Source organism: Lontra canadensis, unplaced genomic scaffold (assembly GCF_010015895.1).
Source record: "Lontra canadensis isolate GAN:19392208 unplaced genomic scaffold, GSC_riverotter_1.0 scaffold57, whole genome shotgun sequence".
NCBI classification, from domain to species: Eukaryota; Metazoa; Chordata; class Mammalia; order Carnivora; family Mustelidae; genus Lontra; species Lontra canadensis.
In genome coordinates, this window is record NW_022631051.1 from 9,632,247 (window position 1) to 9,656,954 (window position 24,708).

General features: G+C 58.3%; 1 protein-coding gene across 1 annotated transcript; it reads right to left on the reverse strand.

Moving 5' to 3' along the window:
• Window positions 1-612: 612 nt before the first annotated feature.
• On the reverse strand, window positions 613-22,478 carry LOC116878400 (proline dehydrogenase 1, mitochondrial-like). The gene is made up of 14 exons (XM_032875840.1): window positions 22,191-22,478; window positions 17,660-17,868; window positions 12,276-12,310; window positions 11,626-11,775; window positions 10,046-10,110; window positions 9,763-9,879; window positions 9,228-9,307; window positions 7,981-8,062; window positions 7,219-7,311; window positions 6,978-7,124; window positions 5,943-6,118; window positions 4,720-4,818; window positions 1,281-1,369; window positions 613-1,206 (listed from the first exon to the last, which is right to left on the reverse strand). The coding sequence occupies exons 1-14, from the start codon at window positions 22,461-22,463 to the stop codon at window positions 1,019-1,021; spliced, it is 1,803 nt and encodes a 600-aa protein (XP_032731731.1). The 5' UTR covers window positions 22,464-22,478; the 3' UTR covers window positions 613-1,018.
• Window positions 22,479-24,708: the final 2,230 nt, after the last annotated feature.

A 24,708-nucleotide genomic window follows, 5' to 3' on the forward strand; every position in this document is an offset into this window, starting at 1 on the left:
TAGCTCTTTGATACCTGCCATGACCGGGGCCCAACTAGGGCCCTCACCTTGTAGCTTGTGGGGAGGAAACAGCAGATGTGCTCCACCCCACCCCCTTTGTCATGGAGGCTTCTCCCAGGGGCACCCCCTCTGGAGCTCCCTCATGGAGCTGCAGGCTCAGCCATGCCACATTCCCCCAAGGGTAAGCCCCAGGACACTAGGACCACATCTAGTCCACTGTGGGAGGTTGGACATGGGGGCAGGCAGCCATGAGTCTGCTCTGGTCAGAACAGTTGGAAGAGTCCGAGGGAGAGAATCACCAGGTAGAGAAGCACCAAGCCCACGCCTAGGAGCATCCTGTCTGCACTGGTCCAAGCCCAGGGACCCTCCTGTCATCTTGGGTTTTGGAGTTGAGGGGTGGGAGTGTCTAGCACCCCACAGAGCCAAACCTGTGATACAGCCTGAAGGGAGGGATTGGTGGGTCCACCCCACCCGCGGTGGGCCTGGTCCCCAGGGACACATGGTGCCAGGGAGGCAGAGCCATCAGAGTCACTCCATCTTTGCTGCTGACCCCACACGACGGTGCAAGGGAGAGGGCACAGCAGGCACGAAGTTAAGGGCTGCAGAAGTAGTGGTTTATTGACGAGGCTGGCTTTCCCAGCCTGGCGACTGCCTGCCTGTGGGGCTCAGAGGAGCGTGGGTTGGGTGAACCCTGGCAGAAGGTGGTACTTCAGGTCCAAGGTCATGGGGGCAGGCAGAGATGGGGGGTCACGCCCACTTGCTGAAAGGCAGGTCCTAGCAGTTCACGGTGGCTCCAGCAGGCATCAGACACAGCTGGAGCACCCACATCCGGAGCTGGGGCCAGAGGAGCCCTGAGGCCCCACTTCCAGCAGGTCTCAGTCAAGGCATGAAAAGTGAGTCCATGTGAGGTTGGGGTTGGGCTATAGCAGTGGCAATGGCCTGGGGCCGCCCAGAGCCCCTCCCAGGCCAGGGCTGGAGGCCAAGTGTGAAGGTGGATGACGATGGTTGCCCATGAGTTCTAGGCTGGACGGTGGAAGAGGCTGCCTGTGCGGACCCTCCGCTTGAGCTCCTGCCACAGCAGCTTTCGCTCCCGCTGGGCGCCCTTCATAACACCGCTGTTCTCCATGGCACGGCGGGACAAGTAGGGCAGCACCTCCATCACAGGGCCATAGGGCACGTACTTGTACACGGGAAAGCCCGCCTGGCCTGTACACGGGCGCAAGCAGTGAGTCCCAGCCCCAGACATCCCCAGCCCTGCTCCCCAGGAAGGCCTAGCTCACCCAGTGGGAAGCTGATCTGGTCACACATGCCCAAGAGCTGTCCGAAGTACACCTGGCGATCCGCAGGGTACAAGCCCAGCTCCTCCATCCTGTAGACAGACGATGTGGCAGGTGAGCCCCCTCCCCGCCACCAGCCACCTGGTCCTCATGCATACACTACAGCCTCCATCCCCTGCAGTACGGGCATGGGTGTAGACTGCGTGCTGCCCAAACCAAGTTATCAGCCCTCCTTCCCACCTCAGCCCATGGCCACCAAGTTCCCTCTTCCCCCTCCCACTACACTTTCTCCCCCTTCCCTCTCTTCTGCCCTGACCTCTGTTCTGGCACCCTGACCCAGCGAGGCAAGCCTGACCCAAGGGGTGGCCTGGGGAGGCTCTCAGAGGCCCTCCCCTGCCCCTTTTTGAGCCCCTCTGCTTCAGAGCCACATCCTCAGTCCCTCAGCCCGACCCGGTCTCTTGTCCTCCTCCTGCTGGCTGCTCTGTCCCATAGAGCAAGATGAGCCACTGGTGACCACAGAGTCTTTAGAAGTCAGCTTGCCTAAACTGAGAGGGGCTGTAAGTATCCCACACACGTGGAATTTTGAAAACTGGAAAAAAGAATGCTTTATTTTTCTGAAATGCTGAACATTTTGGGTATGCTGGGCTAGCTGAAGGGTGTTATTGAAATTAACTTTATCTTTTTTTGTGTGGCTAATGGAACATTTAGAATAGATGAGGCTCATGTTTCTGTTAGTGCTGCTCAGATGTTGGGGTGGGTGGCCCCCAACCCTGTCCAGCATCCCCTCCTGTTCTCACATGCCCCCTCGTAGGATCTTACAGAAATTCCCAGGGTGTGCTGAGGATTCCCACATTTTTACCTCCAGCTTCCTGTATCCACATGTCCAGACTCCACATATCTGCACCAGCGCTCTGGAACCCGCCCTCGTCTTTCCACCTCCTTCCAGGGGCATGTTAGCCTGGGTCATCCTCACACACACACACCCAGGCCGTCGGCCATGAGTGTGCTTCGCTGTCTCCAGGGTCCCCCTCTTCTCACTATCTCAGGCCCCTGGCTCTTGGACCACTGAGGACACCTCACCCTGGCATGAGGAACATCCCACAAGCCCTTTTCCTCCTTCCCGCAGAGTCTCGCTCCAACGCTGGGCGGTGGGGGAGCACCCAGTGTAAAGCAGGCCACAATCTCCACCATGCTGCCCTGGTCTCCCGTTTAAGTATCTTTGGTCCTCACTGGAATGTGAACGTGAACCCTGTTAGAGCACAGCTGCCACCATATTGCTGCCCACCTGACTACTGGTGGTGGGGACCTTCCAGTGGCTCCCGCAGTGATGGCTGCTGACCCCTGGCCATACCCTGTGCCATGTGACTGCAGCTTCTCCCAGCAGGTGGGGGCTTGCCACTTGCCATCTAGGCTGGGCCCCCTGAGTTCCTTTGGCCAACAGGACAATAGCAAATGTGATGTGGGCAGAGCCTTGCCCCCGGGCTTCTGAAAGCCGGAGGCCACCATATGGCAAAGCCTGGGCTGGCCTATTGGAAACTGGCCACGTGATACAGTCCCCCTTTGCTGCCCCTGGCAACAGGGGGAGCCATTTTGGTCCAGTCAGGACTCAGCTGACCACAAATGCAAGAAAGAGCCCAGGCAAGGCCAGCAAAAGCAGCCCCAGCCGAGCCCAGCTCACACTGCTGGCCCACAGAATACACTGTTGTTCAGAATACACTGTTTGGGTTGCTTTGCCACGTGGTCAGGGCTGACCCAGGCTGTCAGACTGAGATCCCTGATGTGGCATCAGAGACCCATGATAGTGGCATCTGTGGAGCCTGGCCTGGGCCTAGGAGGCTAGGAAAGGACAGCATGCTCAGCTGGCAGTCCAGGGGGAGGCGGGATGACGTCAGGGCAGGAGGCTGCCTCTGCTAAGACATGTCCTGGGCAGGAACATTCAGAAGACAGGAAGAAGGAAGCCTTCCTGGGGACAGGTTACAGCTTTCAGGGTTCCACTGCCCTCTATGTAGCTGGGGTCTGAGTGGACCACCCATGATCCCTCCATTAAATGCGAGTGGCCTAGCAGAGCCTGCTGAGTTCATAACAGAAACCTAAGAGGGTACCACTTCCCATACCGCTGAGCCACACAGGGGCCCGGCACTGTGCAGAGGTGCAGGTCCCCAAGTGCCGGGCCAGGCGTGCGGAGATGCTCTTTGTGTACACCGTCTCATGGAGGACCCTGGTGCCTGAGGGTTCAAACTTTGATCAAGTTTCCCATCACAGTAATATTTTTAAGTCTAAGGGAAAACCAGGTTTTAAGAGTTATAACTTTACCAGGTGTTTATTTTAAAAGTCAGCCTAGACCTAAAAAAACTTTTTTTCTTTTGCGCTGAGCACAAATGGTGCCCCTAGCCCTCTGACATCCAATGACAAGGATGGGGCAGCCGAGGCAGGAAATGAGCACCTGGGAAGGGCCTAGGGATGGAGCAAAGAAGGCAGAACAGTCCTATCCAGCTAGGACTCCACTCTGCCCCCAACCCACCCTACGGAAGCAGTCAGACCTGACCCTGGCAGGGACTCTGGGCTGGAGAACGGGTGGGGGTAGAGGGACCTCGGTCCAGGTGGCCTCAGCACTCTCGTCCCCAGCCTGATGGCTATGACTGCTGTGCATTAGAAGTCAAGGTTTCTGGCTGCAGTTTCGGGCTGTGAAAAAGCAGAGCTCTCATAAGCTGAGAACCAGTGCCTCATCACTGCCTGGGTGGGGGGCAACCAGAGTCAGTTTGTCAGGCAGTGCCCCACCCTGGCTGCTCCCCCGTCCTCCTGCCCGGAGCCCAGCTTGGCCACAGGCCTTGGGCGCCCTGCTCTTCACCTGGGAAAGGCCGGGGCCAGCCAGACCAGGGCTGCTGTGCTTTCTGTGGGGCCTCAAGCCCAGGAAGGTGGCAATCGGGGCTAGAACCCCCCATGTGGTGCTGCTTTGGTTGAGACAGAACACACGAAAACAGGGTAATGACACTGGGACACTTAAGAATTTACTTCACCTTATTTCTCTATCTGACTTGTATGGATTCTACCAGAGTTTTGCTCCACAGGACAGGCGTTTGAAGAGAAAACAGACTATATTAAATTCCAGATGCAGTTTAAAGCAGTGAGAGAAATTATTTAGAAACGAGGTGATGTGCCAGAGGTCCCCCAAGGGTTGCGGATGTTACACGCCATATTTGTGCATTTCAGTAAGCTGTTTACATCACCTAATGAAATTTCAGTTTCGACTTTGCAACTTTAATAAGTCAGGTATTAATTTTATAAACCAGAGGAACTGCAAATAGCCTTTTTGCCACTGCAAGGCCAACACCCAGTGGGGGGCGTGGGAGGCAGGCTCCTGCAGGACACTGAAGCCAGTGCTCCTGCTTCCCGGGCCCCTCCCCCACCGGGGAGCACCAGACAGCTGGAGGGGGGTGCCTACCTGCGCAGCGTGAAGTGGACTGTGTCCTCATTGTGGGAGGCCACCATCACTTTGGCCCTGGTGTTGTGCTTCAGCTCCTCCAGAATATAGTTGAGGCACCTGAGGGGAGTGCCACGTGAGCCCCCACCTGCAGAGGCCGCAGGCAGGACCAGGGCCATCCAGCGAGCCCGCCCCTCCCAAGCGTGGCCGCAGCAGTGGGACCAAGGCTGCCCTTGTCATTCCTCAGCACCTCGCAGGTACGAGAGACAATGTGAGCAGCACCCAGGGATGGACACATTTGACAGGGGCCCAGACACCTGTGACACCTGCAGCTTCGCTTCTGGGTAGGAGTCCACAAGGGATTGGGGGGCCCTCCCTCTGCGCACAGTGTGAGGGTGCTACCATCTGACAGCCACGGTGCACATCCTTGGGCCCAACAACCCCACTGCTAGTAATGTGCCACGGCTGTGTCCCTGTGAGCACTCGGGGGCCAGGTGTGCCATAGGCCACCACTGTAATGACCCGGAGGGGCACGCTGCTAGCTGTTGGGTTAACACCGTGGGCCTGCACGCAGACACGGGAGGATCCTGGTGGGCGTCTCGTAGAAAAGCAAGGGCCACGGGGCTAAATGCATGATGCCAAAGCTAATGTGAGTGCACATGGCAGCTGCGGAAGCTCTGGGAAAGTAGAGGGCCCCACCGGGGAGGAAGCAGGAGCCAGGCAGACACTCGGGGTCCGAATTTGCAGCACACACAACCTCCTAGAGTGAAGGCGCAGGCTGCATGGCAACGTCAGCCACACAAACAGAATGAAAGCAGACACAGCATGTCTGGATTACCCCGGTGCATAACAGGAAAAGCAAATGGGCCGTATACAAGTCAGGAGGGCCACTCAGCGCATATTTCTCCCTTGTCCTAAGTGTCAACAAGAGCTGGCTGGGGGAACTGGGCCAGTTTAGTTTTATTCAGTAGGCTTTTCTGTGCTAAAAATGTACCTTGACAGTTTTGGAAAAGGGAAGAACAAAAGCAGGGGATCCAAAAAAGAAACAGTAAATTAAAAAGCAGAGGAGCTCATCAGTTCTGGTCTCAAGCATAGGTCTCACTCCTGCAGAGGCTTCTGATGTGCAGGATTGCTCCCCTCCAGATGGGCATCATGTGGGGTCATCACCAGCACCCCTGCCCTGCTTTCTCATTCCCCCGCCCAGGAAGCCATGAGGCCCTGAGGGCCAAGGAGGGCTGGCGCACCTGTGGTACATGGCATTGGTGGCCTCGTATGTAGGGTGGATGGGGTCCTCATAGCCAATCTCTGCAGCGCGGCTCCGCTCCTGGGCCATATATGCCCCCCGCACCAGCTTGGCCCCAAAACACCAGCCCTCGCGGCGAGCCAGCTCCACATCCAGGGTGATGTTGTCATAGGCATCCTGTGGGACCGGGGCCAACAGCTGAGGATGAGCAGGATGAGGCCCTCTCCAGCCTGTGTCCGCTGAGGCCCAGGTGCTCGCAGGGTACAGTCACCGGGGGACACCGGGGCCAGCAGCAGCCACCTGACCTACAGGTGCTTAGGGGAGCTGGGAGACAAGCAGGGATGAGGAAGTCCCCTTGATCGGTTTCTTAGAAATGGGGATTCTTCTGTGCAGCCTGGGACAACCCTGTTGGGGGAGAGATGACATGCCAGCAGCCACAGTGCACTCGAGAGTCTCCCTGGACTAACTCAAGGGCAGGGGTGCTGCATGCTATGGGCAGCTGCCTGGACCCACCCACCCACCCACATCCCCGCGCCCCCCCCCGCCCAGAGCCTTGACACCCATCCCACACCATGTCTTCCAAAGACCTGCCTCGTCCCAGAGCAACCCAGGCTAGGTCTGTGCTCAGCAATCCCACCCAGAAGCACCCCGGCTGCCTCCGGTACATGCAAAATTCTGAGCAAGTCTTTTTATAGGGAGGGGACCAGAGCTTTCATCTATCTGATGGGACCCAAAGTAAAAGAATGGCAGCAAAAAACAGTGACTTGTGAGGCCTTCAAAATCTGGGGCTTAAGGCACATCAAGCAGACTGTAAAAAGGCTCCTTCACCTTCCCCCTACCCCTTGGACACCCATTCTGGGATCCAAGTCCCAGAGAAGGGGCTGGTACACAGCTGGGGACAGGGCCCTGGGCCTTTCTTCCTGCTCAGAGTCAGTCGCACTCAGGTAGAGGCCTCTCCCCACACCAGCACGGGACTTAGACAAGGGGCATCCCCCCAGCCGAGGGCTGGCAGGGAGATGGCAGGCAGGGGCTGTACCTTGAGGTAGCACTGGTACGTGTTGAAGATGAGTGGCTTCCCCACATTGAACTTGCGCTGCATTGCCAGCGTCAGGCGGCTGATGGCCGGCTGGAAGTAGGTCTGCTCGGCGTCCACCATCAGCCGCACGCCCATCTCGGTGGCTCTCTGGGAGGCACAGGAGTCCGACAGAGGGTTTGACTGGGGTCAGGTGAGACAGGTTCCCCACCCCGCGCTCTGTGCACATCCCAGGGCCCTCGACCTTGGCCAAGATGTCCATCCTTTGCAGCATCCTCGTCATCTGCTGCTCTTCCTCCGTGGTGAATCGCGACAGCAGTGGCTCCAGCTGTCCTGTCTGGGGCAGCATGGAGTCAGGCCACAGCAGGGTTCCAAGCTCCCACTTCTCAAAGCCACCACACCCCCTGCCCCAGGGCACCCTCCTGCCCATGTGTGCAGGGCCCCGCAATACCCAGGGCATGGTCCCCAGGACCAGCAAGGCCCCTCATCCCCACCCCTTCCCTCATCTGTGCCCTGCCCTGAGGCCACCTGGCACCATGGTACCCCAGAACCTGCCAGCCAGCACCCTCTGACTCACAGGGCTAACTGCCCCAGGTCAGGCCTGCACCCAAGGTATCTGTTCCCATAGTGGGACCCCTCCACAATGACCCCAGCTCCCACCGCCCTCTGAGAACAGCAAGGGAAACCCTGAGCTAGAACCAGCCAGCTCATCAGTCCAGGACTGTGATGGAGGATAACAGGATTATCGCCATTTCAGGCCACTGAGGTTTGGGATGACCCAGCATGCAAGGACAGATGATGGGGTCCTCTGTCCCCCGTGAGGGGCACTCGGGGATCTGGCCTCTTCCTCTGGACTACAGGGGTGTTGTGCGGCCAGGAAGGACACTGGTCTCAGCCAGCTGGGTCCCTGGCAGCTACCCCCCAAGCGTAAGGGACAGGGAACATTTCCCTTCTCAGGTCTGCACCGCAATGAGACAGGGCTCAGGAGTGAGGCGTGGTCAGTCACCTGCATATTCGGGACCACCAGGTGCTTGGAGAGCTCGGTCCTGCTGTCAATGAGGCTGCTCCAGTCCAACAGGTCCACAGTGCTGTGGGAGAAGCTGCATCAGCTCAGGGGCACTAGGATCTGTTGGGGGACCCAGTTCCCAAACCAGCCCATGTCTTAAAAGAGTTCCCCAAGCCCAACCCCCACAAAACCCGCCTCGGTGTTGAGTTTTAAGACAGATAAAAATGGAAACCAAAGTGGAAACCAAAACAAGAACCTTCTTGCACAGGGGCAGCAACAGCTATTAAAAACCCAGCGTTAGGGGTGCCTGCGTGGCTCAGCAGGTTAAGCCTCTGCCTTCGGCTCAGGTCATGATCTCAGGGTCCTGGGATCGAGCCCCACATTGGGCTCTCTGCTCAGCAGGGAGCCTGCTTCCCTCTCTCTCTCTGCCTGCCTCTCTGCCTACTTGTGATCTCTCTCAAATAAATAAATAAAATATTTTTTAAAAATAATAAAAAACAGCATTGAGGGGCACCTGGGCACCTGGCTTAGTCGTTAAGCGTCTACCTTCAGCTCAGGTCATGATCCCAGGGTCCTGGGATCGAGCCCCGCATCAGGCTCTCTGCTCAGTGGGAACCCTGCTTCTCTCTCTCCCACTCCCCTTGCCTGTGTTCCCTCTCTTGCTGTGTCTCTCCCTATCAAATAAATAAATAAAATCTTAAAAAAAAAAAAAAACCAGGGTTGAACACAGAGGCTATGGGCTATGTCAGGCTATGGGAAAGAGCCAAACATGGGAGGCCAGGAAGGAGACAGACCCTGAATGTAAGGGGACAGCTGCTACCACCCTAAGGGTCCTGGTGATCTCAGTCCCAGCTTCCAGACCCCTCAGGATGAGGTGTGGGCCCCTGTAGGATCTCAGCTGCCCCGACCTTCTGCCGGCTTACCATGTAGGTCCTGGGGAGGGCCGAGTGTGGCACCCTTACTCAGGACCCAAGCAATTCTGTGAGCAGCCCTGCTAGTTCAGGGGCACTCCTACCCAGCTATAGTCTGGACTAGCCCCAGGCTAGCTGCAGCCCCAGGCCCATGGACTCCAGACTCCCTGGTCAACTCCTGTGCGTCTCAGGGAAAAGGTCCCTCAGCATTATCACCCCAGGCCCATGCTCTTCAGGAGGGCCACCAGGACTGGGAGAAGCCATTGGGGCTCTGCTGGAACCATGGCTGAATCAGGGCAGATACTCCCAAATTCCTGGCTCGGGGCCCACTCTTACCCAGACACGCCCAGGGTCTCTGCAGTGAACCAGTTCTTAATCTCCGTCCTGGATGCGATGCCCATCTTGGCCACACTTTCCTTGGGAAGTAAGGAGTTGCCAGGCCCATGAACCCACCCCAGCCCCATTCACTAACATTTCCTACCCACCCCCACCCCAACCTCCATACATCTCTGTTGCTCTTTTGACTTTATTACACCGTTAACGTGAACGGGATACAGTCTGGGTGTTCCTGCCTCACAGACAGGTCTATTCTTACCCATTCCTGGTGCCCCTCCCTGGACCCACAGCTCTGCAGTACTCTGAAAGGCAAACCGTTCTCCCCGAACCCTCCCACCCAGCATGTCCTCAGCCTCTGTTCGGATTCCTTCCCAGCAGCCCCCAGAGGTGGGCGGGCAAACAGGGCATGCTACAGGCCTCTGGAAACCCACCTCAAACACTACCTGGCCAGTCCTTCCTGGGCAGGGCTCCCCTCATCCCCTCAGCCCCGACGAGTGCCCACCCACTCACACCCACCAGGGCAAGGCTGTCCCACCTGTAATGCAGCCACCTCCAACTTCGTATCCATGGCAGCCACGCCAGCCTTCCCCTGTTCTGCAGCCATTTGGTGAAAGAATCGTCTCCACTTGGTCAGCATATCTGAGAACTGCAGCTACAAGTGCAGGCCTGAGCCATTGTCTCCAGCACATGCCCAGCTTCCCACCCCCCAAGACCCCCGCAGAGCCCCTGGGCCCTCTCCCAGTTCCACCTATGTGCCCGGCTCCCAGCACCCCCAAGTTCTTAAGCCAATTCTGTGGGTGGAAGTTTCTGGCACTTACCAGAAACTGAGGTCTTCCCAGTGCAGTGAGCTTGATGGCTGAGAAGCCGTCCTCACTGGCTTGGCCTGTCAGAAGCCACACCATTACGGCTCTAGAGGGGGACGGGGAGGACCAGGAGCTTGGGCCCAGCATCCGAGCCCCTCAAGAGTTAGCTCTCACCAGACAGGTGACAGACTGTGAATGGCTGGGCATGGACCCCTTCCTACCAATCAGCTACCACATACACAGTACTGGGTCTCCCTTCCAGATGGGTCCCAAGACCACGACGGTGCCTTGAATGATCCAGTGGTCAGACTGCTAACGGTGCCAAGGCCTCAGCAGATCACTCTTCCTTTCACCACCCGGCCCTAGCAGGGGCTGCGGCCATGTCCACAACAGCCGCGCTTCCTGGATAGGCCTTCTTACCCTCCCTGGAAGTAGCCCTAGTGGGAGCTCGGCCAGCTCAGGCTAAGGTTGGGGGGCACCAGGGGCCCCTCCCAGCCACCACCACACCCCACCCGGCCTTGAACATGAGGGGAGAGCCCAAGTGGCCAAGTATCCTGGGCTGGCTGCCTAACCACTTATAGGCAGAAGGACGATGTTCCTACTGAGCCCATAAATACATGGGCGCACCCCACCTCAGAGGCTGGAACAGGCAACTTGGCAGGGTTGGTTAGCCACATGGATCCCGGAAGCCAGCGGACAAAGGATCCAACAAGACTGGGTCATTCTGCCCCTGCCTCAAATCCTCTCCCATGATACCATCCCCCCAGGCTGCCCATGGGGCTGGGGGGAGCCCTAAGGTTCACAAAACCCAGAACCACCCAGCAGAATAGAGGGTGGACACGGAGGGTGCTCAACCACACTTGCCTCTCTTCTCCCTTCCAGAAACCCATGACCCGTCTTCACTTCTCTGATGTCTGCTTTAGGCAGAGCAGGCACAGAGGAAGGAGGCGCCCCCCTGCTCTGGACCCACCTGCATGGCCAAGTCTCTGCCTGACCACCCGGCATCTCCCCAGCCCCGCTCGCACAAGGGCACTTCTGAGCACCACTCACTCCCACCCATTCCAACATTCAGAAGGTACGGAGCCCACTGACGGAAGGGCTGCTGGGGCCATGCGGTGGGGCTGGGGTATGCCCACCAGACTCGCCTCCTTGGGCAAGCACCCCTCCCAGAGGTGGGGGCAGGGGTGGGGAAGGAGTCCTCCCTGGCACCAGCTCCTGGAACAACGCTGCCACTGGCAAACCCAAGTGCCACATGTGGCTAGGCTCGAGCCCCTGACCCAGACGGAAGGCGGCTCAGATGGCTGACAGCCTTCCCGAGGTTCCCATCCAGGCACTGGTGTCCGGGAAGAGGCAGGGGGTGCCGGGCTCCTTGGACAGGGCTGGACTCAGGCGTGACCCCAGTATGACTGTAGCCTAGCCTACGGCTTCCCCAGTGTCACCCATAGTCATCCCCATGACTGACTGTCTAGGCCACCCAGAGGGGAAGCCTCAGGCGAGTGCTCCAGCCTGGCCTCGCTTTCAGCCATCAGCACCTCCACACATGGGAGGTCAGCCCTCCCTGGCAGGTGTCCAGCCAGCAGAGAGAGGGGCCCCACCTGCAGCCTCGATGCAGGCCAAGAACGTCTCCATGTGGCTGTCACACTTGGCTTCGTTGGCATAGAAGTAGGTGCGGGCACTGATGACTCCGTCCCTGCGATCTCCAAAGGCCGGGTGGGCCTGGTACTGCTTCTCTCTCTTACTTGTACCTGGAGGGGCAGGCATGTGGCCTGAGCATACATGGGCTGCATGCAGTGCTCTCGGTCCCGCCCAACTCTGGGCAAACACAGGGCTTCCCCGGCCTCTAGCAGGACCTGCTGATGGCCCCCAGCCCCCTGCCCTGGGGACTGGCTCCTTGGTAGCCATGTGGCCTCCCTGCACTGTGTTGCCCATCACTCCCTGCTTCTACGCTCACTGTTCCTTCTCCCCGGCTGAGCCCCAGTCACATGGCAAACCTGGCCAAAAGGGCAGAGGCCAGACCCCCCAAGGGCCAAGGGGACCAGGACCCCTGGGAGCATCCTGAGGATGTCAGCAGATTCAGGGCAACAGCCTGGGTGCGTACAGGGAGAAGCCACGCGCACGCAGGGAGAAGCCTCGGCCCCCAGTCTCGCCTGTGCCCTTGAACCAAGGTCTCCCAGGGAGAGGTTGGGAACAGGGAAGGGGAAAAGTAGAGAGAGTATTTGGTCCTGAGCAGCCTCCTCTTACTCACCACTGCCCTCCCTCTCTACAGCTGACGTACAGGACCTGTGGGAAGGAAGAAGAGGGTGAGGGTGGGTCACGCCACCTCAGGCTGCAAGCGACAAGCACGGGTTCCCTTTGAGCAGGTGGGGGTGAAAGGAAGCCAGAGGCTGAGCCCTGAAACTGACCCAACAAGGAGGGCTGGAGGAGAAGGGCTGGGTTAGCCCAGGCAGGTAAGAGTGACTCACGTGCCCCACCTTCCTCCCCACACACCCACCCCAGGCCTGCAGGGTCACCTCCCCTGAGCAGGGTGGGGCAGCAGCCTCACAGACCCACCGGGCCTACAAGCCCTACACTCTGGAGAAGCCTCAGATTCCTCGTGGGTAGGTAAGGAATGAGTACAACTAGCTGACAGCCCAAGGCATGGAACAGGTGCTTGAAGAAAGCTAGCTGTGGTGGCATTCCTTCTCAAAGAAAGACAGAGCCTCGGGGCCAGCCAGGACTGAGAAGGAATGGACCGGAGCAACCACCAGTGCACAAAATTCCCAAAGGTGAGGAGCAAGGCTCCTCGTGTTGCTCTATGCCCCCTACATCCAGGCCCCTCCAACTGCCAGGAGCCCTAGGCCCGGCTCTGGACTCCTGCCTGGGTGGGCCCACAGCTAGCTCCACCTCCGGCCAGTACCTGCCAGCCCCCTTCTTCATTCTTGCCCCTCCAGTGTATCTTCCAAGCGACAACCAGAATTTTTCTTTTAAAATGCAAGCCCTCCCATCATACCCAAATAACAACCCCCACCTTCATGAGGACAGGACAGTGAGGCCAGCCTGAGACCATGGCTCCTCTGCCCAGAACTCAGGCTCAGCCCAGCCACCCTGGCCTCCCTGCAGTCCCTCAGCTGTGCCCTCACTACCCCCATCAGGCCTGCCCCTGCCCTACGGCACCCCGATCCTAGACCCCTGCCAGAATCACAGTGGACACTGTCCACCCTTCAGCAGACCTGCCGTCTGGGACAGCAAATGTCCCAGGCTAAGCCCACCCAGAGGAAGGAGCTGCTCACCATCACTCTTACCCAGGCCTGGGGGGTGGCATTCGAGGGGCTTCATCCGTCATCTGACTTTGTATTTAAAGGCTCTTAAGTCAGTTCCCACAGAAAGAGCTCAGCCAAAGCCCTGTGGCTATCCAGTGACCTCCCAAAGGCTCAGACCCTGGGGTCCCTGAGGCTCTGCTCATACTTCACAGGAAAAGGAGACCTATTCCCGCCTGCCCCACCTACCCACTTGAGACAGAGGTAAAGCTAGCAATGCTGCTGAGAGATAACCACACCTGCAGTGGCCTCAAGTCAAGTCAAAGAGCCAACCGAGGCAGCTTTTGACCTCCCTGCTCCTACAGCAAGTCGGGGGCAGCTGGCCACCCTCCTGGGAGCCCTCCCTTTGGACCCTGGCTCTTGCGTGACTCCAGTGCCCATACCTGGCAACTCTGAGCCAGGATGCCCCAGGTCAGGACCCAGGACTCCAGGGGCGGGAGGCCCCCCACACCCTGCTACACAGCCCATAAGGCCCCAACCTGGGGATGGGGAACAGGAGCCATTTCATGCCAGCTAGACACACGTGCTTGATGCTCAGAAGAGAAGAGGGTAAGGTGTCACTGTGTGACAACATTTGACTCTATAACATGAGGGAGAGGTCGGCCCCATGCAACAACATCCCCACGGGGAACAAGGGGCCCCATAAGAACAGCCCCAGGCTGTTGGCCCAGGTACAAGCAGGCAGAAGCATGACTCGGGCCCCATCATCTTTGGAACCACACAGCCCATGGCTCAGAGAAACACAGGTATTCGTCTCCAAGGTTCCTGCCTTGTAGGCAGGGCCGCATTCCATTCACATGGGAAATCATTATCTAAAAGGCCCCCAGTGGCCCAGCACTGGCCTGCCTGCCCTCCAAGCCCAGCCAGGCTCCAAAGGCACAAGGGAGCATGGGCCACTCCCTTCCTCGCTGCCAGCAGACCCAGCGGCAGGAAAGCAGAGGCTGCAGCTGCTTCCATCTGTGAGCCTCCCCGGCACAGACCAGACAGGAAGCACTTCAGCAGTGGACTGAGCAGGAGAACCGGGTTGGCCACCTTGCCGTGTGGTCAGAGGGCAGTGGCCTGTCTCCAAGCAGATGGCACCAGCAAGGATCCGGGCCACACTCTCAACCGGGCCTGGAGGGTGGGTCACGAGAAGACTAAGATGGCAGCTGCCAGGCGCAGTGGAGGGGAGAAGGGCCACGTCACCAGCAGGGAAACTCGCAACTGCGCACACACACACACTTGCGAAGCCCAGGATGTGGAAGAGGGAAGAGAACGCGCCCAGGGGCAGAGCGCAGAGGAGGGTGAACCCCAGCGGCCCAGGCGACAGGTGGCAGGAAGGCCTGACCATCCATCCCCCTGGCCGCCTCCAAGCTCCACCCGCTACACTGGGGGATGTGTTGGTTGGATGCCTTTTAGAACAAAAGCAAAAAGTGAGGAGAGCCCTCTCTGGGTCTCCGCTGGGGAATGCAGGTGACCGGAGGGAGAGAAGCGCAGAGAAGTCCAGTGGGGCTCCTTCTCATCTGCACACCTACCTCCCTGGCCCCCCAAGACCCTGACTCCAGGCAGCACTCAGGTGCTCTGTGCACCCTGCACCACCAGCCCCGGGGAGAGCTGCCACTGCCCTGGGGCTTTACCCCCAGCTAGCCCTGGGTCTGCAGAGCCACGACAGACACACCTGAGGTCCACACTGTCCCTGGGGCTCCTTCTCAAGGCAATACCCTAGCCCCTGTTCCCCACAGCTCTCAGCCTGCTGGGGAGATTCTGTGGGGCTCTTCTAGAGCCAGGGCCCGGGCCTCTGCCTTCTAGCAGGTGTTCTGGGACACACCCTCCCACCCCAGCCCTAGATGGCTACTCTCTTTGTCCAGCACTTACAGCCTTCCACCTCCTGCTTCCTGGGCCCCCTACTCAGACCCTTGGGGAGGCTACTGGGCACCGTGTGCATTCAGACACGTCCATCCTCTCTGTGCCTCGCATGGTCATGCCCAGGGCAGGCCCAATGCCACCTGTGCCCTCCCTTCCCCAACTCCTATGGCCTTAACTTGGGGTGGTGGCCTCTCTATCACTCCCCAGAGCAGGATCTATGGGCCTCGAAACAAGACTATCGAGACAGACCTCTGCCCCCTGCCCCACCAGGGAACAGAAGCAATTCTCCACATGGGGGTTGTGTGGATGGGGACTGCATGGTTCGGAGCCACTCCAGAATGAGAACACCCAGTAAGCCAGGCAGTTTGACAGTACAGCTCTCCAAAGGCACTGGGCCACCTGGCAGCAGAGCCGGGCGTGTCTCTGACACTTGTCACCAACGACGGATGGTGGTCCCCATGTTAGGATGGGAGGGGCCAACATTCACATCCCAAAGTCCACCAAGTGGGGATCCTTACAGCATCAGAGGCACAAACATCAGGGTCGCCCTGGGCCACAGGCTCCTTGGCTCCCTGACAGGGCAAGGCCAGCCCACCTCCCCATGTTCCCCCCGCAGAACAGGCAGCCAGCCAGCTGGATCGCCCTGGGAAAGGAGCCTTCCTACCAGAGGGAGAAAATCCCACTGTGAAACCACTCAGCCCTCAACCCAGACACAGCAGGGACAGAGAGCTCATTACTCATTCAACAGGCAGCCCCACTGAAGGCTGCAGCCCCACAAGGAGTACACAGAGGAGTGCCAAGCTGAAGAACCCCGCCTTTAAGACAGCAAATAGTGAGGCAGGGGCTGGGCTCCCCAGGCCAATCCGCTGCTGCTGCTGCTGCTTGCACATTCCGTTCCCAGGGCAGGAGCCTCATGTGATGCCTTTCTCCTTACTCCCGGCCTCTCTTGTCCCCAAGCCAGAGCAAACACCCCAGCCTGAGACAGGACAGGTTACTCAGCAGGCTTGTCCCAACCCTCACGTGATCAGGCACAGCTGCTCTCAGAACTAAGGGCCCCAAATGCAAGCAAAGGCCTGACATGGAGGGATGCAGGTACCAGCATAGAAATGGGCATTTTGCAAAGAGGAAGGGCTGGTCTTGCCTGGATCGCCTATGCGGCCACCTCTCCAGGAAGCAGAGGGTGGCCTTATTCTCTAATTTTGTTCTGTGGCCCAGAGGGTCAGTCAAGGAGGTACCTATCTGTCCCCATGCTCACTGCACAGAGAACAGGTCCTGCAGCAAGTTGGTGACCTCAGGAGGAGACCCTAGGTCAGCCTGCCACACTGCTCCTGGCTGCCATTCCCTTCTGGGACCCCTGGGTACACACCAGGCCTGCCAGGCTCCACACTCATCAGGCAGAGCCCACCCTCTGATTAGAAAACCCTTCCAGAAGGGGTGCCTGGGTGGCTCAGTTGATTAAGCACCTGCCTTTGGCTCAGGTCATGATCCCAAGGTCCTGGGATAGAGCCCTGCATTGGGCTCCCTCCTCAATTGTGGGGAGTCTGCTTCTCCCTCTCCCTCTGCACACCCCCTCCCCAGCTCATGCTCTCTCTCTAATAAATAAATAAAGTCTTAAAAAAAATAAAGTCTTTAAAAGAGGGGGTGGGGTGCCTGGGTGGCTCAGATGGTTAAGCGTCTGCCTTCAGCTCGGGTCATAATCCCAGGGCCCTGGGATTGAGTCCCATATCAGGATCCTTGCTCGGTGGGGAGCCTGCTTCTCCCTCTCCCTCTGCCTGCTGTTCCCCTTGCTTGTGCTCACTCACTGTCAAATAAATAAATAAAATCTTTAAAAATAGAATAAAAGAAAATTAAGAAATGAAAGAAAATTTTTAAAAAAAGAAGAAGACAGAAAGGAGCTAGGCAAGGCTGAGACAGTGGGCCCCTGTTCAGCAGGTCAGCACTCCCTCTGAAGAGATGCTTTAGCACAACAGGAAGCCAGAGCCCCTCCTAGGCCAGAGTCAGCAAACATCTTTCATAAATGCTCAGGCAGCATCTATCTTCAGCCTTGCGGGCCATATGGCACCTGCCACAGCTACTCAACTCTGCCCCTCTAGAGCCAAAGTGATTTGAATTTCAAATACTTTTCACGTATCACAAAATATTATTCTTGCTTTGTTTCAACCATTTAAAAAAAAAAAAGTAACACCCCATCTCAGCTTGCAGACTGCACAAAACCAGGCAGGTAGGCCACATCTGGCCCTGGACTGTGGTTTGCCTTCCCCAGTCCCCACCCCTCCTCCAGCCTTGTGCACAGGAGGCCTTTTGTAAAAGCCCAGAGCTGTCATTCTCACGGCACAAAACTGCCAGGACCCCGGTCAGAGCCAAGGCAGGCCACTGATGAGCAGGCTGACCAAGCTCTCCCAGCCTTGGGGGGAGCCTTCTCCCAGCCCAGCCCCAGCTGGCCCCCGGATGCCTCAGGGTAACGACCAGATGCCCAAGTGCGCCTTACTCTATCTCCTTGCGCTCAGCCTCCTCGGGGCTCAGATCCTCCTCCACCCCATAGTCCAGGATGGAGCCCACTCCAAATGCCCTGTTGTGCCAGATCAGGGGGCGGATGGACTCCTGGTCCTCGCCGGCCACGAACTGCCCATAGAAGGTCATCTTCATCAGCTTTTCGAACAGCCTTTGCCCCAGAAGTCTCCTGGCGAGATGGAGCAGCTGAAAGGCAGAAGGAGAGGGCTGTCCTGGCTGCCCGGCCTCCCCTGTCCCCAACAGGACACACTTGCTTCCCCCACCCCTTTTGCTCCAACCATAAAACCTTGGCACACTCTCCCCTGGGCCAAACTCGACTCCCGGCCTTGGTTTAGCAGTGGACACCACTGGCAGCAGCTTGTTTCTCAGCCTGTAGCTACTGTCAATCCACTCCTCGTGGGGGAAGAGGTCCAGGGCACACCCCCCAGTCCCGCCAACAGCCACTCACCTCCCTGCCCTGCATGCTCACAGGTGACCCCAGCAGCACCCTGTGGGTGTCTGACCATCACTCGGTGGATAAAGAAATGAATAGCAGGTCTCTCTGGGAATCTCAGTGCACGTGTTCATCATAACATTCTTTGTATCCACACCTCAGCGGGTTATGCCGGATGGGAGGAGAATTTGATACAGCTTCCTAGCAGGCGAGCACCCAGATTTTTCAATGTTTTGTTCACTGCTTATTCCAAGTCCCTAAAACAGTGCCTGGCAAGGGGCCGGCCCTCCAGTGGTTGCCGAGCAGAGGAGCACAGGCTAAATTCAGAAGGAGTCTAACTTCAGCTGGAGTGAGCCCTGGGCTAACAATAAGCCAGGTGAGCATCTACGGAGTCTGGGAGATGGGAGCCCACTGTAGGACCAGTTGGGGACTCAGTACCATCAACCAGGGCCACAGCGAACCCACAGCTCGAGTGGACGTGCCCCTGAGGAAGACAGCTGCCCATAAATCACTCAGCTTTCTCCTCCAATCACATTTTGCCACACCCCCAATTTCTGCTGTCATTCATTCCAAGTCCTGAGCCGCTGCTTTGTGCCCGGTAGGCTAAACAAAACAGATAAGGAGCTTATATCCCAGTAGGGGAGGAACCTTGAAGAAGAAAGTCACCTCCATCCACAAAGTGATTCAGAACAGGGGTGAGGGCGTGATGGGTGGGAGATGTCTGCTTAGATCCAGGGTGGGGGGCGGGGGGCTTGCCAAGACACAGAGGTTGCACAGAGCCCCTGCACTGGGATAGCCAGGGCAGGAAGGAATGAGGACAGCAGAGTCCTCTGAGGCTGGAAGGGAAGGCTGATGGGAGAGCACATCTGGGAATTCCTGTGTGTCCACTGTCCCCCAGGCTTAGCTCTGAGACAGAAAAAGCCTGAGGTCTGCCAATGGATAACAGAACCCCTCTTGGGAACAATCCCTTGTCTAAAAAGAAGTATGAGCAAATCAAACACCTTCACACCCAAACCAATCCTTAGCAGCCCCACACTGGCCAGAGGAGAGACATGCCTGGAATCACAGGTTGGCACTTGGTCAAGACCCTCAGGAATAAACCTGAGTCTCCAGGCCATCCCCTCTGCCTTGCCACAGCCTCTCTGTGCACCCCGTTCCATTGCATCTCACTGTTTTTGTAAAGAGGATGAGTAACAGAAAATGAGAGACCTACTAGGGAGAATGGAGCAGGCTGCCTTGGCCCCACCCAGCCTAGGCCAGAGGTCAGGGAATCCATTGGCCACAGCAGCCTGGCCAGAGGAAAAGGAGGGTCTTGATTATATCAAAGCTCACCCCAGTGGTAGGTGGGGCACAATCGGACACCTGAATACCATCACCTGGCTCTGGTACGTGTTAGTCCAGAGAGGTGTCAGGAACCACCCCATGCAGAAACAGGCCAGCCGTCTACTCTTGGGCCAGCCAATTCTCCTGTCCGGGGCCACATGGTAAATAACGTAGGCTGTGTGGGCCCCACGGTAATGGTCATCGCTACTCAACCCTGCTAGTGAAGCATGAAAGCAGCCACAGCCAATGTTAATCAAAGAAGCAGGAGCGAGGCAGATGTTGGAATTTGGCCCAGGGGAGCCCTGGGCTGGTAACCTCCCACTCCCACACCTTCCCCCGTCCCTACACTTTGCACTGACCAGCTCCCCAAGGGGAGGCGGGGCTCAAAGGGAATGGCAGGGAAGGCCGCCCAGGTCACTGAGCAGGTCACTCACCCTCCCACCCTGGCAATAGGAAGCCAGCCCATCATAGAAGGCTATGGAAGCACATGGGGCGGGGCTGGCGATTCCAAAGCTAACTCCAGAGCAAAGCCACCCCTTGAAAAAATTCCTAGCATCAGGTGTATCCCTGAGGGGCACAGCCTGAGAGGAAGGCAGCCCATACTCTTCTCCAGATGGGGGCATCCTTCGTGGGCTTAGAAACTTGCCCTAGGAACACATATAATTGTTCTCACTGAAAAAGACTCAAACAGGTGTGTGCAGAGTAAGGAGGGCTAAAGCCGGTTCTCTCTCCTCCCTGTCCCCCAAGGCCACAAACACCATCCAGCCTGTCCCCTTCCTCTTCTTTTACCCCTGTCTGCACTGGCTTATACCCAAGCACAGGAGCCTTCGTCATGAAAGACCTGAGTTTTCTGAACCCTTATCTTCTGGTAAAGGAGGGGGTCCCAAACCAGTGCAGCAGCTCAAACGGGGCTGGTTTAGTCTGACACTCCCTGGGAAGAGATTTGATGATTCCCCAACTGCCCCCCCCCAAGGAGCTGCACAGACCCACGCTCCTCAGCAGGAAGAATTTCTACCCCAGGCGAGAGGACAGGGTAAGTAAGTACTGGTTCTGCAGCCTGCAGCCTGGTGTCTGCCCCATTGCCCCATTTCCTCCAGTGCCAGCCACCAAGGCCACTGACACCAGTGTGACCACTGGCAATGTTGGAGTAGAACAGGTTTTCCAGGGGGCACACAGAGCACCCTTAGTGGGCTCCCTGAAGGCATCCTCGGGCACAGGTGGGATGGGAGGGAAGCCTGGGAGAAGCCTTCCCACACCTTCAGCCGCCCACCGTGGTCCCTGCACTCCAGCACTTTCTGGCCCTTGGGCAGCGGTCACCCACAGTACCCAATAGTCTCCAGCTCTGCTAGCTTCTCCTCTGGCTTTGATCCAAAGGAAGAATGCTCAGTGCTGAGATGGGAGAAATATGGCCTGGATGGCTCCAAGCCTTCACTCCCTCCCTTCCAGCCACATGGCGGCAGGCAGGACTCCCGCACCAATCCTGCTCCACGCATTGCAGTACCACCCAGCAGTCCCATGACACCTCAACTGCAGGAGCCAAGTCCCTGTCCTTGCCCTCCACAGAAACCTCACAGCCAGCCACTCCCTCCCCTAGATGTTCCCGCCCCCCAGCCACCTCCTCCCTCCTGACCACTGCACCCCCAGAACTTGCTGCTCCTTTCAGGCTGCCCCTCAGACGTTGGTGCTCCCCAGAGGGTTCTCATCACCTTCATTTCCCCCCCCCAACCAGGTTCCTTGACCGGTGAGTGTCCCTTTCCACCCTCCTCACCAGTTGGCCTGGCACTCCACAGCCACCAATTTGCCAAAGGGCATCCACGTCTACCACAAACACAGATGGCTTCCCAGAAGCCTCTACCTCTCCAGTTCTACCCCTTCCTCCTCCACATTCCCCTTCCACTTCCACTACCATTAGTCCCAGGTTGCATCAGAGTACAACTTCTAGAAAGACCCAGTCCAACACTCTGCTGGCCTCACCATGCCCTCAGACCCTCCCAACTCTGACTCTGTGACCTGTACCCTCACCTCCCACCCACTGTGGTTTCATCTTCACCTAAGCCTAAAGTGTGGCTTGGTGCTCTTCTTTGGTCCAGCTTCCCCAGCCTTCTCCAGGGGCCAAGGTAGGCAATACCACATACTCAGCACAGTCTCACTTGAGAAGAGCCTTCCGACCCTTAGCACCAACAACTGCATCCTTGCAAACTGTTCCCAGGATCACCCTGAAAAACTCTTTTCCAAAAGTCCAGACTGACAGTGGCTAAGATGTTGTTCTGCTTTTTACTTCCCCAAAGCCCTCACACTTTCCACAAGTCACTATGTTGAAGTAATGAAAGTTGTAGTTCAAGTGGCTTCCCATTTCCCCCAACACTGCTCCGAATGGCTGTTCCCAGGCCATGAGCCCTTCAACACCACCAAGATTTCCTTTCGGGCAACACGGAAGACACTCCATTTAAATTTCTGGTGACAACTTTGCATTACTGCAAGCAGCATATATCTTAAAACTTCAGAAACTGGTCTTTGTTTTTAGTTAGTAGTGACTGGAATACAGGAAAATTCACGAGGCCCAAAAGGGAATGCAGGAAACACCTCCCTTCCTGACTTCCCGGCTACAAGCGATGCTCCAGGGGCCCGCGCTTTACAATAAAACTTCATGAAGTTTCCGGGAACACACAGAGGATCCGGCGCGTGTCTCTGCTTGCACGCCGCGACGCGCACCTACCCACCTGCCCGCCCGCCCGCGCGCCCGCGCACCCACCTGCTCGTGGTGAGCCAGCAGCGCCGACGAGGCGCACAGACGCAGCACCAGCAAGCTGCGCACTAGCTCCCAGCTGCGCCGGCTGCGGTACGCTTCTTGAGTGTTGCCGAAGTCCACGACAGGCATCGGTGGCCGCGCGGCCTCGGCAGTCCCGCATCCTGGCGCAGCCTCCCGGCCTGCGGCAGTCTGCTCGCGAGCCGCCGGCGCGGTGGACAGCGGGGCGATGCGGAAAGTCCCGCGGCGCAACACAGAAACGATGCGCCTGACAGCCATGGCGGGGCGTCCGCTCCCTTCTCGGCTTCTTAAGTACTCCTCTCCGGCCCCGCCTCTCCCCGTCGGCCCCGCCACGCCCTGCCAGCTCCGCCCCGCGCCCAGCCACGCCCCCTCCTCCAGACACCTTGTCCCGCCCTAGGACGCGCGCCCCCACCCTGAGCCACGCCCTCTCTCCGGTGGACACCCGCCCCACGCCCTGAGCCTCGCCTCCTCGTTGGGAGGCCCCGCCCCGTGCCTGACGCCTAGTCTTCTAGTGAAGTCCCGCCTCGCCGCAGGGCCCGCGCCTTCGGTTGGAGAAACCGCGCTCTGTCCAAGAAACCGCGCTCCGCACCCTGAGCCGCGACCTCCCCTCGGGAGACCCCGCCCCGCCCTAGGATTCGAAGCTCCTGGCCTGGCAAAACCTATCCCGCGCTCCGAGTCGCGCCGGCTGTAGTGCGGCCCCGCCCTGCCCCAGATGCCCTGCCCCAGATCCCCTGACTCCTGCTAGGAAAACCGCGCCCCGCGCCCCCAGCGGCTCGGTCTCCTCGGGAGGTCTCGCCCCGCCCCGCCTTAGGACCACCGCCCTCCGCTGGGGAGGCCCCGCCCCGCGCTCCAAGCCGCGACCCTTCCTAGGAGGCCAGACCCCTGCGAGTTCCCGAAGGTAGTGTGTTCTGCGGCAGCCTCGGCTACCCAACGGCGCCAAGCGCGCCTGAAACCATCCTTCTCAGCCTGTGGCCACATCCCCGAAAGAGACCCCATCGCCTCGGTTGCTTATCCCCGGTTCAATATTTCCCCTAGGAGACCCCGCGCCTCCTGGGACCGGATACGCAACCAGTCATACGATTTCCCCCTGGGTTTCCCAGGTCCCTAGGCTGGCCCTGTGGGTCCGGAGCCCGCGCATTTGCGCCATCGCGCACCTGCACACCCGGGCTCCTCTGCTGAGGCGGGGAGGGTGTAGAAGCCAGCAAGGCCGGAAGGCGGTGCCGCTTCTCCCGTACAGGGGCATTTTGGAAGCTGTTCTTCCTCATTCCTAGGCCTAGGGCGCGAGGGGAACGGGGCTCCTTAGGAGCTTGCGCAGTTCCGTTCTTTCCGTCTTCCCAGTCCCACTGCCCACCCAACGCACAGGCGTGGACCTTCAGGTTCCCCTGGAAACACCTGCAGCCCCCACGGTTCCTAGCCCCACCGCTTCAGGCCCTCAGTGCTGCTGCCCATGGGGCTAACAGCAAAGCCTTAGCTTTGCCACCTCCCTCAGGCCTCCCTTCACTCCTAAAAGCCTTCCCCCCTCTGCCCCTCTGCTTCTGATGCCCTCTCTTCCAACATCGTGGGTGACCTGCCAAGGGAGCTCCAAATATCATCTCCTGGGAGGGACCTGTCTTGACTGCCAACCAGAGCACCCTCTTCCCCATCACTCGCCCCTCGGCCCCTCCTACATCTCATCAGGACTTTCGGGCACTCCGGCAGGTGCTGGGTCTGACTGTAGGTGGCAGCCTCGCTCAGCCTCACTAGCCTTGTTCGACAGGCTCACCATGTGCTTCATGCATTTCAGTGCATTGGATGTCATTGGGCACTGTTGACATTTGGGGCTGAATAATTCTTTGTTGTGGGGCAGATCTGGGCACTGCAGATGTTTATCAGTGGCCTCTACCCACCCGATTCCTCCTTCCCCCACACCTTACTCAGGTTCCCTGGGGGACAGCATCATCACTGCTCTAGTTTGAGGGAGGCTTCCTGAAGCAGTCATGGTTTTTCTGCGCACTCTTGCTCCTGCTGAGGTTGGAGAGAAAAAAGCAGAGACAAAAGAGACAGGTGAGTCAAGGCCTAGAGGCAGGAACTCGGGGGTCCCTTCAGCAGCTTAGAAACTTAGCTCACCAAGAGCAGGTCAGCCTTGGCAGCTGGGGATGGCCACCGCACTCCCCCTCTTTCCTTTCATGGATGATCTTCCCTCCTCCTGAAGACCCTTCAGGGCTTCCCTACTGCCATCATGGCAAAGCTGCATGACTCATTCTGGTTCACCCACCATCAGCAGCCAGGCCCCTGCCCACACCCACCATCCCTCTCTCACCCACGCTGGTCATTTTGCCAGCCCCCCCCAACCCCCACCCTTGAACTCAAGGCCACTGTTTGCATGTTGCTCTCAGGTACCTGTCCTTCCCCCTGCACCCCAGGCTCCTCCCTTCTACTCCTCACGGTCCATTTGGCAGGCATGTCCCTGGCTAGGCATCGGCTTGGCTACAACTCCCTCTTCTTGAATTAGTTGCAGGCTTTA

Coding starts and splice junctions, on each gene's coding strand:
- LOC116878400 (XM_032875840.1), bottom strand. CDS start 22,463: ATGGCTGTCAGGCGCATCGTTTCTGTGTTGCGCCGCGGGACTTTCCGC. Junction 9,880..10,045: donor TGGGAAGACCTCAGTTTCTG/GTAAGTGCCAGA, acceptor CTGCACTTGTAG/CTGCAGTTCTCAGATATGCT. Junction 1,207..1,280: donor CCAGATCAGCTTCCCACTGG/GTGAGCTAGGCC, acceptor GCCCGTGTACAG/GCCAGGCGGGCTTTCCCGTG.